The sequence below is a fragment of the Canis lupus genome, chromosome 7, assembly GCF_011100685.1.
Source record: "Canis lupus familiaris isolate Mischka breed German Shepherd chromosome 7, alternate assembly UU_Cfam_GSD_1.0, whole genome shotgun sequence".
NCBI lineage: Eukaryota > Metazoa > Chordata > Mammalia > Carnivora > Canidae > Canis > Canis lupus.
The window spans coordinates 35,980,710-35,999,156 of record NC_049228.1 but is presented as its reverse complement, the minus strand read 5'-3'; the positions used below and the strand labels follow the sequence as shown (position 1 = coordinate 35,999,156).

Here is an 18,447-nt window from a genome sequence, read left to right as displayed (position 1 = left end):
GGCAGCTCCGGAATCACGTAAGCCTGCTTGTCCTCCACCTGTTAGGTCTTCTGCTCATCCTCTCCATCGACGAACTCCTCTAATTTCCAATGTCCCCCAAAAGACTCTGTGAGCCAGTTGGTCATTGTCCTGGCCCTGTGTATTCAGCGTCCCACCCCCCTGCATCTTTTGTCCCATCCAACCCCAACCCTCCCTCTTAGGTATGTATTTACAGATCTTAGACCAGGAACGTTGCTTCTTTTGCCATCATCTTCTTGCCAGCTTGCAGCAGCGGCCCCTCATCCTCACCCTGCCTTTCCTTCCATGGATCCTCACATTCTAGGCCTCAGAGGACTGGAATAAACAGTTCTAGCTCTCTCCAATGACCCGCTGGGTCCTTCCCTTGAAGGAAAGCAAATCTGACTGGTCACACAAAGGAGATGTGTTGAGCTTTGCTTTTACCACTTTTCATTACAATTTTTAAAAGTCTGTACGGGGCCTGTCTCTCAATATAGGGATTAGAAAAATGGATTCAGAAGTTCTCCACACACAACTTCCCCAGAAACTCTTGTCTCAATTTGAGTTAAATAGGAGGCTCACACTTTGGCCTCAGGTTCCAGTCGTGTTCTCCAATCTAGCTTCTAGAGTTAGGAGATACCAGGCTGCTCATAAACTATCCTGGAGGTTCTCTGATCCTCCTTCAACCAGTGGGTTTGTGGCTGTGCAGTACTGTGTAGAGACACTGTTGAAAGCAGGTATCTGGACCAATCAAATCTTCCTTCCTCTACTTACTGCCTATTAATGCATCATCAAGAAAGGTCCAGTGTTGGCTCAATTTCAGGTCACCAAGGATTAACAACACGTCATTAAAAATTAAATATTGATGCGATGAACCTAAAACATCTCATACCCTATATCTAGGAAGCTCTCAGAACCAACCTGAAGAGGCTTCTGCTAAGTAAAGATGGGGAACTGTGAGCACCAGTAAGAACTGCAATGGACAGAAACACACCAAACACGCACAAGTTGATGACAAACACCACAACTTGTCAACAAAAACACTCAAGTTGACAATGCTAAAACACAAACAAAAACTAATTGCTCACAATTAGAGAATGCAAGGAAACTAAATCATTATTTTCAAACTTATTAAACAAAAAAAAATTTTTAAACCCTCCAACATTTATCCTTTTCCTTGTAGGACTATATCACTGGGTAACCAAATAGTAGATGAAGAATTGCTTACTTTAAAGAATTCCAGGGGCACCTGGGTGGCTCAGTGGGTTAAGCATCTATCTGCCTTTGGCTCAGGTCATGGACTCAGGGTCCTGGGATCAAGTCTTGCATTAGGCTTCCTGCTCAATGAGGAGTCGGCTTCTCCCTCTCTCTCTGCCCTTCTCTCCACTTGTGGTCTCTCTCTTGTACTTTCTCTCAAATAAATACTTAAGTAAATAAAAATCTTCAGGGACGCCTGAATGGCTCAGTGGTTGAGCATCTGCCTTCGGCTCAGGTCGTGATCCCGGGGTCCTGGAACTGAGTCCTGCATCAGGCTCCCAGTGGGGAGCCTGCTTCTCCCTCTGCCTATGTCTCTGCCTCTCTGTGTCTCTCATGAATGAATAAGTACAATCTTTAAAAATAAATAAAATCTTCAAAAAAATAAAGAATTGTAACTAATACATGAAGAGGGAAGGATAGAGGTAGATTGTCATGATTTTGCAGCCCCTAATGTGTTAGTAAACCTAGCATTCATCAATAACAGCACTGATGCCCAGATAAGCAGGTATCATGCACTTCTTGATGAAAGGACACAACACCTGTAATCTGTGCCCAAAAAAATCAAACCAGAATTTGATCAAGCCTAGTTTCCAACTGCCAATTTATGAATTAGAGAAGACAGAGGAACGCATTCAGCTGCATCAACAGTGGGAATGCAACCAGTAAAATCCAGCCAGTGGGAAAGCCTACAGGACAAATGACAAGGTTTCTTCAATAATTATGTTAGGTATGGGCAGGAGGCGGGTGGTAGGGAGAAGAAAAGTTGGAGACAAAAATTATATGTCAAAGGAAACTTTAAAAACATATCAATCAATCACAATGCAACCAATCTTGGTTGACTTCTAATCCAAATAGTATTTTTTTCAAAGCCTCTCATTATATTTATGGGAAAATTGATCATTTGAACATTAGCTGGGTATTTGATAACATTAAGCAATTTTTATTTTTAGGGGTAATCGTAGTATTATGGTTATGTCTTTTAATAGGAATCTTTATCTTTTTAAATATGCATGCTGAGGGGCGCCTGGGTGGCTTGCAGTCAGTTAAGTGTCTGCCTTCTGCTCAGGTCATGATCTCAGGGTCCTGGGATCAAGTCCCTGAGTTGGGCTCCCTGCTTGGTGGAGAGTCTGCTTCTCCCTCTCCCTCTGCCCCTTCCCCACTCAGGCTCTTGCTCACTCTCACTCGCTCGCTCTTAATGAATAAATAAAAAATCTTTTAAAAATATCCATGCTGAAAATATTATTGATGAGATGAGATGATGTCTTGGATCCGTTGGAGAATAACAAGCAGGAGGGCAATGCCTGAATATGGATTCAGAATTGGCCCTGAGGTGAAGGCTGCTCAGGGAGATGGATGTGGGGTTCACCATACTTTGCCTGCTAAACTCTGTGATAGAGCATTTTACAAAAACATGCATATTATAGCCTGGTGGGATAATTTATGGAGTTACTATTTGATTATTATTTTTATTATTCTTACTGCAGTTAAAAGAGAGCAAAAAAAATTTTTTTTAAGATTTTATTTATTTGAGAGAGAGCACATGAGCAGCGGGGAGGGTTAGAGGGAGAAGCAGACTCTCCACTGAGTGGGGAGCCTGATGCAGGACTCCGGCTCAGGACCTTGGGATCATAATCTGAGCCCAAGGCAGATGCTTCACCAACTGAGCCAGACAAAAAGAGTTAAAAGTGACTCCTTCTCTCCTCCTCCCCACCCACCCCTTCACAGAGGCAAGCTGTGCTTTGAGTCCCAGAGAACCCAGGCTTCCTTTGCAAACAGGGCAGAGGCAAAAGGTCTGTCTTCCAAAGCCTTCACACAAACACACAAACAGCTAAGCCATCTGGAGAGAGCAGGTGAGGTCTCCGGGCCTGGGGAGGGGAAAAGAGGGGCGGCAGGTATGTGGCCCCTATCAGAGGAGGGTGGGCGCATGGGAGGGGAAGGTAGGTCCCCTTCTCTGTAGCTCAGCTCCTCCTACAGTTTACTGTAGTCTTAACACTCATCATGGGAAGAAAGTTCCATATTTAAGAAGGCGTTCAGGCTTCCCCTGGTTTCTTCACGAGGGCCATTCTAGTTTCCCATACAGTGACCCCAGAAGATGACAGGACTTCTCAGGTGGGGCTGGGTGATGAGAAACAAGGGTCATGTTGTGGTACGTACTGTAGGTTTTGGAGGTACCATGCAAGAGCCCAGATTCTTGTGTGACAGATAAATTGAAGGCCCTTCATAATATGATTGGACAATCAGTGCTTGGAGTCAGACCTGATTTAGAAAAACAAAGTGGGAGTGTCTGGGTGGCTCAGTGGTTCAGCGTCTGCCTTTGGCTCAGATTGTGATCCCAGGGTCCTGAGACTGAGTCCTACATCGGGCTCCCCTGCTTCTCCCTCTGCCTATGTCTCTGCCTCTCTCTGTGTCTCTCATGAATAAATAAATAAAATCTTTTTAAAAAAACCCAAAGTGATGCTTCAGGCATAAGTGCATGATGGTCGCCTTTCATGCCTGAGGGTCACATTATCTGTTAATTCCTTCCTAATATTGAAGAACTAAGAACCCCAAATCTCTTCACACGTAGATACTTCACTCTTTACGCTTTAGACACACGATTTTTGGTAATGGCTTACTTTTGGTAGCCACCACACTGGCTCATCTAGGTCTAGCCTCTATAATTTCTAAGAAATCCCCCAACTGTGATAATTTGGTCCTGATTAATCTTGACTCCCTTCCATTTAGGTCTGAAGATCATGAGTGTTTGAAAGAATTTGGGAATCATGGGGATCGTGATAGCTCACTTAGAATGTGACAAGAGGGGGACATTCTTGAATTTCACAGGCAAGTACAAAGTCTGGAGCTGTCGTTGAGTTGAACACAAAATACTTGCAGTATTTTGTAATCAGGGAATCTGACAGCCCGTTGAAAAGAAAGACCTGGGTGAGGGTCTAGGCAGACAGACAAAGGCCCTCAATGGTACTGGTGGGTGGGGACACTGGGATCTGAGATCTTCCCGATACTACGTTTCCTCTGTGTGACTTTCTCCTCTTCTCCATCTTAAATTTGGATTGCCCCCAGGTTCAGACCTCAGAGCCTTCCTCTCTGCTATCCCGTGGCCCTCCTTAGGTGATCCCACCCAACGCCACGGCTTTAAACATCACCAAACACTGACTCTTCCAACCACAGCCTCTGCCCTGGGCTCCAGGCTCAGACAACCAGCCTGGGGGTTTAGTTGACTTCTCCGTGTTTCTGTATTCCCAACTACACCCTCTGTTCCCCCAAAAGCTTAACTAATGGCACCTTGTCCCTTGGGCCAAAACCTGGTGGTTTTCCTTGACCCTTTTCTCTTTCTCCACTCGCATCTAATCCACCAGGAAATCCTTGTGGTTCTATCTCCCAAATGGATTGATGCCAACCACTTCTCACCCCACTTACCATTGTCACCCTTGTCTGAGAGGCCAAATGCCCTGTGACAGGCCACCGACTGGTTCCACATCATTTGGTAGCTTCTCTTCACAAATATCCAAAGTCCTTTCCCAGACTACAGAGACCTTCATGTTCTGGGCCTGCCTACCTCTCCACCCCCAGCTCCTGCTGCCTCCTTCTCTTTACTCAGGCCACCATGGCCTCAGTGGCTTCCTTGTTGTTCCTCCAGGCAGCCAAATGCTTGGCACTTATGTCCTCTCTGCAGCAAATGCTCTTCCCCAGTGCTCCTTCATTTCTTTCAGTTCACTGTTCAAATGTCACCTCCTGGAGAGATCATCCTGTATCACCCTGGCTAGAACAGTGCTCCCTTACCCTTATCCTGCTTTTTTCTCTACAGTACCTATCCCTATGTGACCTACAGATTGACTGGCTCATTGCTGTCTCCACACCTAAAAGCCAAGTTCCAAAGAGGACAGGGACTAGGTTTTGTTGAGCATTTCCTAGCATAGAGTATCACTGAATAAATGTTTAGGGAATGAATGAAGTTAAAACAACATATCCATCCTTTTTCATCAAATTCCTGAGGTCACTAGCTTAGGAAAACAGCCTTCCTGATTCCAGAAATCCTCCAAGTACCTGAACTCAACCTCATTATATAATTGTAAAAGATTTACTATATAAGAAAATATTTCTATTCATCACTCAACAGATATTGACTGAACACTTTGTAGTGACAGGTACTTATTAAGCCCTTAATGCTCAGAAATATCCCTACTAGGTAGATATGATGACTGCCGTTTTATAGCTGGGCAATGAGGCAAGGGCCCATCCAATGACCTTTCCCAGGTCACATATCCTCACCTGACATAGGTGGAATCCCAGAAGCAGGCCCATTCTTTCCCGTAAACCATGCTGTAAAGCTATTTTAGCATGAACTTTAAGCCATCTCATTCCAGAACATTCTCTCCCATCCAGTACTAGCAGCAATACCACCAACAGGAGCATGGAAACCTCTGTGGTTCATCCCATCACCTCCCCTATTAAGTCTTCGGGGAGTCCTACACGCAGAGCTGGCTGCTTTCCACTCTGATCCCAAAACACCTCACCAACATTGCTGAACACCCACAGCTTGGTGTAAGTGCTTGTCTCAACGATGTCTCCCCCTAAGACTGAAATCTCTCAAGGACAAAGACTGTGTCTTATTCATTGTGGCATCGCTCGTGCCCTGAACAGTGTCCGGCACGTATTGGGAATTTAATAAATGTTGACTGGAGGGTATTATGCTGAGTGAAGTAAGTCAGTCGGAGAAGGACAAACATTATATGTTCTCATTCATTTGGGGAATATAAATAATAGTGAAAGGGAATATAAGGGAAGGGAGAAGAAATGTGTGGGAAATATCAGAAAGGGAGACAGAACGTAAAGACTGCTAACTCTGGGAAACGAACTAGGGGTGGTAGAAGGGGAGGAGGGCGGGGGGTGGGAGTGAATGGGTGACGGGCACTGGGTGTTATTCTGTATGTTAGTAAATTGAACACCAATAAAAAATAAATTAAAAAAAAATAAAAAAAAAATGTTGACTGAATGAGTAGATGAATTGCATTAGGAACCACGTTTACATCTCAAGAAGCTGGAAGTGGAGTAAATGACCTCTTGGGCCCTCGTTTTGGCTTCGGTGATCACTCTTCACCTCTTATTTGCATGTTTGCTTCCCCAGTTCCTATTTCTGTGCTGGAATATTTGGGACATTTTCTGCCAACTGTTCTGTGTGACAGTGGCTCGTTCTTACTCATCACCTCCTCCAAGTGATAAGTGTTCAGAGTGAAAGCGTACCTCTTGAATTCCGAGGGCTCCATTTCACAGCAGCGTTGGGGGGAGGTTCTTGTTTCTGTCTGGCTGGAAACAGTCTGCAAGGGCTCAAATTTGGTGCCTCCAAGAGCTAATCTAATTGAATCCTCATGTACACAGTCATGAGCCTTTAAAAAGCTCAAGGCATCAATGGAATGCAGATATTTAAAAAAATCAATAGATACTATTTTTTGCATATCAAGTTGGCAAAATTGAAAACCAAAAAAAAAAAAAATGCTGAGGTTTTCTCTAGAATAGCTCAAAAACGGTCTTAACAATAGGCTTATAAATAGGGGCGTTCCCAGCTCTTTAAAGTTGACTCAACCATTCCACTTCTAGGAATGTATCCTAAGCAAGTAATTAAGATTTAACTACCCGGATATTCATAATAATTTATCATAATAGAGAGAAATTGAAAATTATTTAAATGACCAAGAATAAAGAACTAGTTAAATTATAATAGATCCCAACAGTCAGATACTATTCTGTGATTAAATTTATATTTTGCGTGAAGATACATTAATACAGAAAAATTGTTCATGGTGTATTGAAGCACAGATTACATAATAGCATGGGTCATATGAATCTTGTCATAAATATTTGTTGTTTATTTGTTTCTCCTCCCTGATCTGCTGTGGTAGTATCTCCTCCTCCGGGTAGAGGCAGCCAGTGGTTGAATGATCCCTGGGATGATTCCTGCCTTCCATGGATGCCTAGGAGCAGGAACTCCTCAGCCCCTCGGCTATCCCTCCCAGGACTCTGACCATAGCCCATGCAAGGTCACCCTCTGTGACAATAGCCCTGGACAGGCTGTGCCAGTTATGAGATGTCTTGCTCCTCACTTCTTTGCCCCCAGAAACCCTCTGGCCTCCTGTCTGCCCTGAGCCTCATTCCCCAGCTCCTGTGGGCTCTGTGAGCACCTCGGCCCCCAGTGAATCCCATTTCACTTTGGTTAAGCAGGCTTGTTCCCATCCTTACAGTCAAGAACCCCAAACAATCAACCCCACAGTGATATTTTGAAGACATTGTATAAAAATACATAGTCCTCCATGATGGTTTAATTTTTTGCCCCTCCCTTTTTTCTTGTGGATATATGTGTGTTTTCATGTGATCCTTAGGTTGTGTGTTTTGCAGATACTCAGTATGCTTATCTTTTTGCTTTTCTAATGATGTCATGTGATATACAGTCTACATTTTAATGTCATTTACTAATCTTTTCCCCCAATTTTGCTGTTCAAATTTAGTGTGTAATCTCTGTGGAATTAACTTTTGTGTAGGGTGTAATAAAGGGATCTGGTTTTCCCACTATGCCTAGCCAGTTGTCCCAACATATTTACCGACATTCATCCTTCCAAATGAGCCCAGCATCACTGAATTAATCCAGTACTCTGGATACTGCTCCCCCGTCTTCCTCCTCTTCCATTGCCGGAAGGCTAAATGCTCAGCTACATCTTCCAGCTTCTTAGGTAGGGTGGTTCTTTGAGAGTTGTGCCTGCTGAGATGCTGGAGACAGTCAGTTGAGGAGCTTCTCAGTGAAAAGCGTCAGATAGCAGCTGGTGTGGCTGTTTGCCCACCCTCTTCTTCCTGCTGGAATGTAGAGGTGATCCCCAAAGATGCAGAGGCCCCCTGTGACCACCAGGGCAAATGGAGTGTGGGTCCTTAGGGCATCACTGAGGTACTGCCACAGCCCTGGACTCCTGACCACTGGGCTTTTATGTAAAAAAATAAATAAATTTGTATTTGCTCAAAAAAAAAAAAATCCTGGGTTTTCTCCTCCTTTCTTGCTTACTGGTATTTTCCAATTTCTTTTTAAGGATTATGCATTGCAGGGCAGCTGGATGGCTCAGTGGTTGAGCGTCTGCCTTCAGCTCAGGTTGTGATCCCACAGGTTCTGGGATCAAGTCCCGCATCAGGTTCCCTGCAGGAAGTCTGCCCGCATCAGGTTCCCTGCAGGAAGTCTGCTTTTCCCTCTGCCTATGTCTCTGCCTATGTCTCTGCCTAGGTCTCTGCTTCTCTCTCTGTGTCTCTCATGAATAAATAAAATCTTAAAAATAAAATAAAAAATAAAAATAAAAACGAAGCAAAACCAAACCCTGACTTTTTAAAGCTATGCTTAAAGTCAGGTAATATTCAATGCATACCTTCACAAATTTCACAAACTTAGTGATAAATGGTTAGAAGCCTCCATCAAGATTCCATAGGGAGCAGCTGAAGACTAGCGAGGGAAGCCCCAGGATTTTCTGCCACTCCACACAGCTACTCATAAAGCTATGTCCAGATTTTTAGAATGAGCTATTTTATCTCCTCCAAAGAGTTAGAGTTGGCCCCAAATTTTCAACTTTGTGAATTTTTTTGATGAAAATAAAAGTTTCGGGCAGCCCCGGTGGCACAGCAGTTTAGCACCACCTGCAGCCCAGGGTGTGATCCTGGAGACGGGGGATCAAGTCCCACCTCGGGCTCCACGCAGGAGCTTCTCTCTCTGCTTCTCTCTCTGCCTGTGTCTCTGCCTCTCTAAATAAATAAATACATACATACATACATACATACATACATACATAAATCTTTTTTAAAAATTTTAAAAAATAAAAGTTTCCTCAAATGAATGAAAGTTTTCTTCAGTAGGCGAGGTGAATAATTTAAGTCACGTTAAAAGCATTATGACTGCTAGCAAATTTTTAAAGGAGAAGAAAGAGCCACCAAGCCCACTTTCTGGGTATTTATCTAAAATGATTGAAAACAGGGTCTCAGAGATATGTACACTCATGTTCATAGCAGCCTTATTCACAAGAGCCAAGAAATGAAAGCAATTCAAATGTGCCTATTCCTGCAGAACCACTTTTGGACAGTACCCATTTATTTACTACTACCACATTTTTAAAAAAGATTTTACTTATTTATTGGGAGAGAGAGAAAACAAGCACAAGTGGGGAGGAAGGGCAGGAGAGAATCTTCAAGTAAACTCCCTGCCCAGTGTGGAGATTGATATGGGGCTCCATGTGGGGCTCAATCTCACCACCCTGAGGTCATGACCTGAGCCGAAACCAAGAGTCAGACGCTGAGCCATCCATTCACCCCATGAAGTGAAAGCAATTCAAATGCCCACCAATGAATGAATGGCTAAACAAAATGTGGTATGTACGTATGATGGAGTATTATTCAGCCTATAAAAAGGAAGGAAATCCTGACACCTGCTACCACATGGATGAACCTTGAGGACATTATACTAAGTGAAATAAGCCAGTCACAAAGAGACAAATACTGTGTGATTCATGGGCAGCCCGGGTGGCTCAGCGGTTTAGCACCACCATCAGCCCAGGTCAGGGCCTGATCCTGGAGACCCGGGATCAAGTCCCACATCGGGATCCCTGCATGGAGCCTGCTTCTCCCTCTCCTGTGTCTCTGCTTCCCTCTCTCTCTCTCTGTCTCTGTCTCTGTGTGTGTCTCATGAATAAATAAGTAAAATCTTTAAAAAATATATACTGTGTGATTCAACTTACATCCAGTATCTAACTCATAGTCATCAAACTCTCAGAAACAAAGTAGAATGGTACTTGCTAGTGACCGGGGGTAAAAGGGAGCTGTTTAAGGGGTATAGCCATTTCAGATTTGCAAGATGAAATGGTTCTGGAGATCTGTTTCACAAAAACGTAAATAGACTCGGCACTATTGAACCATACATGTGACAATGAAGAAGATGGCACATTTTATACTGTTTTTAATAAACCACAGTTTTTTTAAAAAAAAAAAAAAGAAAGAAAGACAAAGCACTGCCTAAAACCTCCTAATTTCACAATCTAGAAGTAAACTTAAGAGCTTATAATTAATAGCACCATGAGGGATGCCTGGGTGGCTTAGTGGTTGAGCATCTGTCTTAGGCTCAGGGAGTGATCCCGAGGTCCTGGGATCGAGTCCCGCATCGGGCTCCCCACGGGAAGCCTATTTCTCTCTCTGCCTGTGTCTCTGCCTCTCTCTGTGTCTCTCATGAATAAATAAAATATTTATAAAAAAAAAAAAAGGAGGAAAGAGAGGTAAAATATAAGCCGAAATAGTTGGGAGTATAAAGACAAATGTTGCCTTTGTGACTATGTCACATTTATTCTGCAGCTGGGAGATGGAAATGAGATTTCTGTGGGAAGTGTATGTTGCTCTTTTTTGGTGGCCTTGAAAAAAAAAAAGACAAATTTATGCTAAAGAGAAAGGAATCCTATTCCAAAGAACTAACTCTTATGAATCCTAGAGAGAGAGACTTTCCTTGAAAGGTGTAAAGTTGGACAGCAGTCAGAATGTTCGAGAGATTTCTAGAAGGGGGTACCTGGTTTTGAGGCATCCTTCTGGGAGGGAGCCAATCCTCAGAAAGAGAACATGTCATCATCTGATTATAAAGACATTGGGACTGGGGATCCCTGGGTGGCGCAGTGGTTTGGCACCTGCCTTTGGCCCAGGGCATGATCCTGGAGACCCGGGATCGAATCCCACGTCAGGCTCCCAGTGCATGGAGCCTGCTTCTCCCTCTGCCTGTGTGTGTCTCTGCCTCTCTCTCTCTCTCTCTCTCTCTCTCTCTCTCTCTGTGACTATCATAAATAAATAAAAAATTAAAAAAAAAATAAAGACATTGGGACTAACTCACCAAACTGTGCTCCTCTGGCACCGGGGTCATGCATGGCAACAGGCTTCTAGAAGAGAACCCTGAGCCGCCCACGTGCTCCAAACAAGTCCACGCCTGGGGCTCTGCACTTGGAACTTCACCGAAGTATGTTGGTGCAGGCCGCTGCTGCCAAATTATGTGCCCCTGGGTGCACTGCCACCTTAAAGGACAGTTCACATCCCCGCCACCCCCCTTAGCAGCTGCAGTGTGTCCCCAGTCGCAGCAGGTTGCGTGTTCATGCTCTGAGGGTCATCACACCTCCTTCCCCCCGCCGCTCTGCCCGGCCTAAAGGCATGTGGTCCGACTCACGTCTAGGTGGTGACTCTAACACGCGGACTAAGTGAGTGGCACGCCAGTTCTCCATTCCGGTTTCAACCCAAGTAGAATCTGGGGAAACAGGAGGAGGAAATGTCTCCCATCACTACACCTTCATTTTTATTTGGTCTCTTTAAATGGGATGACCACATATTAATTGTCTAAACAAGCACCTTCTAAAAGGGAGCTCTGTTACTAATCACGTTGGCATGAGGGATACAGGCTGGGGCCACCCGGGGCAAACCAGGACATATGGTCACCCTACATATGAAGAGAGGAGTTGAATGAAGAAGACACAAGTTGCAGAGCCCCCTGGCTGACCCCAGGTGACACCACACACAAACAACAATAGCTCAGTGTAGTAAGCCACTCAGGTGTTAGGGTTAATTGTTAATCACAACACAACGTAGCCCCAACTGACAAATGCAGCCCCCCATAGCTGTGAATCTTTGTCATCCCCCCTGCGACATGGGGGTAAGGTGGACCCATTTCAGCGGGCGGCTGTGAGGGTTCAATGAGCTGATATGTGCAAAGCACAGTGAATGGGGCACGAGCATTAGCTGTCATAACATGGAGACTAAAAGAACACTCTAAGGACACAGTGAAGTCAAATTGCAAGCAGATGGGGTCATTCCTCGGGAATGGCAGGAGAGCCGGCCACCCCTCCCTCCTGTCATACTAGTTGCTGCCCTTTAGAGGTCCTGAGGCCCTCGCCCCTCTCAATCTGTTAGCTGATCTTCCCCTAATCCGCACACTCCATGGACCATCACTCCACCTGCGTTCTGTGAAGTCCTCAACTACCCTGACCTTCCATTCCTTCCATCTCAGATGACAAAACCTCAACCCCGAATCAACACAACAACCCAAGTGCTCCAAACAAGTCCACGTCTGGGGCTCTGCACTTGGCACTTCACTGAAGTATGTTGGTGCAGGCTGCTGCTGCCAAACATACTTTGGGGCTACTGGACGAAATCCCCTGGGGGTTTCCTGGAAATCCTTACATGGGCTCTTTCTCAACTCCTGCTCTGTAACCTACTACCTTCTTCCTCGTTCAAAATGAAACAGGCCATTGGGGAGGAGTTTGCTAGTTCATGTTCCAACCCTCCCCAAAGCAATCTTTCTTTTTGCTCTGGAACCTCGGTGGCTTCTCCTGATTCCTTGGGGTCTTTGTCTTTGGCTTCTGTGCTGGCCCTCAGCTCTTTGAGTACAAACACACCTGCATGTGCCTGTCCCCTCTTCCAGAAATAACTCCCTCAACCTCGCTGTCTCTGTCTAGCCCTGTCTTCATGCTCCACTTTACTGTAGCCTTCTGGTCCTCAACTCGCTGAACCCTGCACCCTGTCACTCACCGAATCTGCTCCTGCAGAGCACCTCTGTTGCTACAGCTGGTGGACGTTTTCTGTCTTGAATGTACCCGCCCTCTCTCTGGCACTTGGTTTCTCTTTGTGATCCTCCTTCCTTGGCTTCCAGATGCTGCTCTCCTGTTTCCTCCCCTTGGGCTTCTCCTTCCCAGTCTCTCATGGGCTCCTCCTCATCTGCCTTCCCTCAAAGGCTGATGTTCTTCATGCGTTGTTGGCCTCTTCTTTTTCCTTTCCACTACTTTTCTACTTTTTTTCTTAACAATTACTCACATGCTGAGGCCTCCAAAATCCATATCTCTTGCCAGATATTCCTTCTACTTGTCCAATTGCTTGTTCGATGTCTCCCCTGGGTGTCTCACTAGCTCCTCGATCCCAGGGTGTCCACTGCCAAACTCCCCATTTTTGCCCACCAACCCTGACTTGTTTCTTGATTTCCTAGCTACATAAATGGCTCTATAATCCACCTGCTGTCCAAGCCAAAAGCCTGGGATTCCCATTTGATTTTTCCCAACCTATCCCCTTCCACCAACCAAGTCCCATGCTAACCGGTCTTCCTGCTTCTGTCTCGACTCTCCAAGATCTATTTTCCATACGATTTCAAATGATCTCCATGATCTTCAGAAAAAAGTCCAAATTCTAACACTAAAATCCTAACTGTATGCCTAACCCAATATCCTTAATGAAATTGCATCTCTCATCGTGTTCCCCAAATCTCCTACATGCCAAATATACTACACTATCGTCAATTCCCAGACTGCTCCATGTTTCAAGGAACCCCTCTCCCCTGGTGTTTGTTACTTGCTTCTTCCCCTTAGAAACACCCTGTGTCCAGCCACCAGCTTAGCAAACAACTCATCCCTACCTTAGATATCATCTGATCTGGGAGGCCCTCTCAGCTCATCAGACTCTGCTCCCCGTCCCCCAGAAACTCACTCACCAGGCCGAATGAGCTGCTCCTCTTTTGCACTTCCAGAACACCAAAATGTGTCCCAGCCTGAACTGTGGTTGCTGATTGACTTGCAGATCTCCCTCACTAAACCATGACCTCTATTAGTTACTGATGGAGCCACCTCAGAGTTCCAGTTCCTAACACAGTATCTAAGAATACTGAGTGAATGTGTCATGAACCAATGAACAAATGTGACAAATAGTGTCTTGGGTAGCAGCCCCCTGTCTTGCATGCCTAGAAGGAAGAATCATAAGCAACATCAAATATTTATGTGTTTATATACATATATATACACACATACGCAGAGGGGAAGTATCTTCAAATAGAGATCATGTAAAGAATGATCCATGAAAGAATGTAGTCATTATGGAAGATTATTCATTTTCCTTCACCTTATTTTCCCTTTGCTTGTAAGTCCCTGGGTCTCTCTCCATCATGATTCCTTATGCTCAGATAACTTTATTCTGCTCCTTCCACAGTTGTACCTCCTGCACACCACACAATTTCTCAATATTCTTACTCATTATTCAGAGCAATATTCTCATGGCTATTCTGAATAGCTAAGAATTCTAAAGACCAGAAGAGAACTGCCACTTCCTTACTTTGTCAATTTCCATTCATATCTTCTTATCTCTAGATTCAATAACCTTGACTCTGTTAGCTACTCTATAAATGGTAACACGCTGGATCAGCACACTTAAATTTTACTCTAAGTAACTATTAGAGATTGGTAGTGTTGAGATTGGTAATCAACACTCATAAGGGATGAATTATTAATATTCATTCCAACAACTCCCCTTCCAGATCAGATGCTGAAAGGTTTGTTGTTTGTTGTTTCACCAAGTTGCTACTCATCTTCAGTCTGTGGTCACTCTGCCCCATCCCAAGATCTTTCTATGACATATCTTGGGTCATTCTGGTCATTCTTCATTTTGTCAGCTTAATGAATTTGAAGGTCATCTATCTGGATTTTATTGTAGAAAATCCACAACAGGGGCACCTGGGTGGCTCAGTGGTTGAGTATCTGCCTTCGGCTCAGGTCATGATCCCAGGGTCCTGAGATTGAGTCTCGCATCAGGCTCCCCACAGGGAGCCTCCTTCTCCCTTTGCTTATGTCTCTGCCTCTCTTTCTGTGTTTCTTTGTTTCTGTGTTTGTTTCTGTGTTCTTTCTCATGAATGAATGAGTAAATAAATAAATAAATAAATAAATCTTAAAAAAAAAGAAAATCCACAACAATGCACGGATAATGTTAAAATGTTTTAAAGAATTGGCTTTAAAATAATTAGTCATTTGTCATTCTGTAAGTCTAGACATACCAAATAAATTTGTGTTCATCTTTAAAAAACAAAGTATCTTGAAATAGTTGTCACCAGGTATTAATTAGCATGTGTAGGAATTATAAGATGTAAAATTAACAAAGACAGGCCATCTTTACAGTCATCCTTTCAATGAGAAATTAAGTCTTCAGGGCACCTAGCCGTCATCTACCACCATCATGGCTATGTAGTCCTTGTAACGAATGGAATTCGATTCTGGGTCAATTGCAGCGGACAACATTTCTTCCATTTCTTCCTGAGAAAAAGGCTCACCTGGGAAGGACAAGAAGGCATATTCATCACTGACAATCTTCTGAAATTTTTTTTTCTCTTCCCACCAGCCAGCTTCATTGCCCTGGAGCCACCCAGACCCCGATGGGTCGCTGGCTCCCCTCCCTGGAGCCCTGAAGACAGCACACCACACCAGTCCAGGGATTCCAAGAGCCTGCTGTTGTGCCCCTACCAGATTTTGGACTTATTTAACCTTGTAGATGTCATAGCTCAAGCAACCTATGAAATCAATCACTTCAGCCAACATAGCAGGAGAATATTAAGACACCCTGAATGAAGTTGTTTATTTATTTAAATTAAGGCTATTGGGATTGCCTAAGGATTCACCCGAAGTCCCAGTTTTCTAGGAAGTCTTATCACTACGTTCTCAACGATGTGAGGACAGGACTACATGGTCATTATGCAAAATTTCTCAAGAGCAGATAGCAGAGGCTCGAACTGTAACAAGTGTATCTCTGACTATTCCCTAACCAGGTCTGGCCAATGTTGTGATGCCAGCTGAGCCCAGGGACAGATGCCATTCATCAACCATGTCAAAATGGCCCTCTTTGTCACAGCTCGGCCCAGTGTTGCTGTCGAACAAAACCAAAGGTTGCATAGAAAATCTGTGGCTTTAGCTGGATTCAGATAGCAGCTGAGGATCATCTTGGACATTGTTTTCATCAAGATGAGAAGCAAAATTAGGAAGAACGGAAGAACACTGGAAATGTTACTGGCTACTTAAGAAAGAACTTTGTCCTGATACTAAGCAAAAATTCAGAAACATCCAAATCATCACTTTCCCCCTAAAGAGTCTTCTCTGAGCAGGTAAGTTACCAAGGCCTGAGGATCACTTACCTTCTGAGCTTGTCACCTGCAACTACAAACAATGCTTTCTAAGTTGGAATTCAGCCCATACTACAGAAATTATTCAAGTGGGGATCATGATGATGATGATGACAGATTACCAAACAAGGAACATGTGTTGAGTTCTTGAAACCATACTTACATCCTAAGAAAAGAAAAAATGCCTACAGAGCCTACAGAGACAGATTCTGAATCTTTCTTATACCTGATTAAAGGCTAAATCCACTACCAATGAACTCTGATGGGCACCATGGAAGTCCTTAAAAGAATACTAGTAACAACCACTTATTGAGAGCTACTGTGTGCCAGACACTGACCTATGTGCTTCAGATACATTAACTAGGTCAACCTCCCAGGCATCTCATTAGAGGTAAGAACTGCTACCCCACTTACAGAAGAGGACACCAGGGCTGCCTGGGAGGCTCAGTGAGTTAAGCATCCGACTCCTGATTTCAGCTGAGGTCATGATCTCAGGGTCATGGGATCAAGTCCCGAGTTGGGCTCCATGCCCAGTAGGGAGTCACCTTGAGATTCTCTCCTTTCTCTCCCTCTGCCCCTCCCCCTGCTTGTGCTCTCTCTCTCTTGCTTTCTCAAATAAATAAATAAATCTTAAAAGAAGAGGAAGAAGAAGAAGAAAGAGGAGGAGGAGGAGGAGAGGACTCCAGCAGTCAGACAGGAGGCTGCCCGTCTCAGCCAGTGGATGGCAGAGCTGGGATCTGGACACCATAGCCCAGCTCAAGGTCCCCAAACTCAAGAAGCAACTCGACTTCTCAAAACAAGGCCTGGCTTACAGTAAAATCCAGAAGGCAGTCATGCCACTTCCTTGGGCAAGGAAGGAGATACGCAGTACTTGATTAAGGATGGAAGGAGAACTGCTTAATGATGAAGAGCACAATCTTGGGAGGCTGACTGCCTGGGTTCAAATGCTCAGCTGTCTCCTCAGCTTTAAGGTCTGGGACAAGTCACTTAACCTCTCTATGCCTTAGTTTTCTTGTCTAAAATGAAGTGACAATAATAAGTGTCTACAGAATATGGTCATTATAAGAGTTATTATTTAAATAGCATTTAGAATGTTGCCTAGCACATAGGTGGCAATATGTGTTTATTTAAAAAGAAACATTTTTTTGAGGGCCACCTGAATTGCCTAGTCAGTTAAGCGTCTGCCTTCAGCTCAGGTCATAATCTCAGGGTCCTGGGATCAAGCCCTGCATCAGGCTTCCTGCTCAGTGGGGAGTCTGCTTCTCCTTCTGCCTCTGCCTGCCACTCTCCCTGCTCATGCACTCTCTCTCTCTCTCTCTCTCTCTCGTTCTCCTTCTCCCCCACCAAAATAAATAAATAAAATCTTTAAAAAAATTTTTTTGAGAACTTCCCTGCTGCTAAATACTGTCTGACATCAACACATGCCTGGACATCTTGTAGGAATTTGATTCAATGTAACCACATTGACATGTTTGTCATGTGACATCCTGGGCATTCAGAATGCATATTCCCAATCTGACCAATATTCTGTGGATATTGCGAAAAGTCATGTTGTATCCATTGCAGTCCATTTCTGATCTCTCTATGGCGGCAGCAGCGTTACCACAATACGCTCATCCAGGTCAAACCTCTGCTACCTCTGCCTCAGCTCCCACCTCTGTCCCCTGTACTCTGTGACTCACAAAGACCCATGGATCCTGTCCCACTGTACCTATCTCTTCTTTCCATTCCCACTGCCAGCACTGGACTGACCCCACTAGGATAGCTGCACAAAGCCCCAGTAGCCTCCTGACTTCCCTCACTGTAACATTTTTGGATCTCTCTCCATTGGCCCCTTCACACATTCTTCATTCATCTGCTCGTTCATTCATTCAACACACATTTATTCAGACTTACTCTGCAGGGGCTGTAATGTGCAAGACTTTACTCCTGCTCTCAGCAACTCATCATACAAAGTATATTACCTTGAGAATCCACTGTCTTATACTGCGAATTGTCTTATGTTACTTTTATTTCCCCCAGAATAATATCCTGGAGAAATGGAGAAGATTTAGTACCTCTCACCGCACTTGGCACGCCTCACCTACACACAGCAGGTCACCATATCAGTGCCTCTGAACTGTGTCAGGCCATTTTGACTAAATTCATATTGCCTAATATAATCCAGGATTCACTCCCCCTAATTAAGCCTTAGGGTTAAGAGGCTGATGCTTTCAAGGCCATTTCCTCCCATC

The 18,447-nt window shown here is 44.3% G+C and overlaps 1 protein-coding gene across 6 annotated transcripts in view; it reads right to left on the bottom strand.

Moving 5' to 3' along the window:
* Positions 1-15,019: 15,019 nt before the first annotated feature.
* Positions 15,020-18,447, bottom strand: part of EFCAB2 (EF-hand calcium binding domain 2) — a 121,828-nt gene continuing 118,400 nt past the window's right edge. For 3 of the 6 annotated variants that reach the window (XM_038542764.1, XM_038542769.1, XM_038542765.1), the window contains one exon: positions 15,031-15,370. In XM_038542764.1, the coding sequence (XP_038398692.1) occupies positions 15,255-15,370 (116 nt within the window). In that variant the 3' untranslated portion in view covers positions 15,031-15,254. Of the gene's footprint in view, positions 15,371-18,447 lie in introns of all 6 variants that reach the window. The other 3 variants (XM_038542766.1, XM_038542767.1, XM_038542768.1) reach the window with 2 other exon arrangements.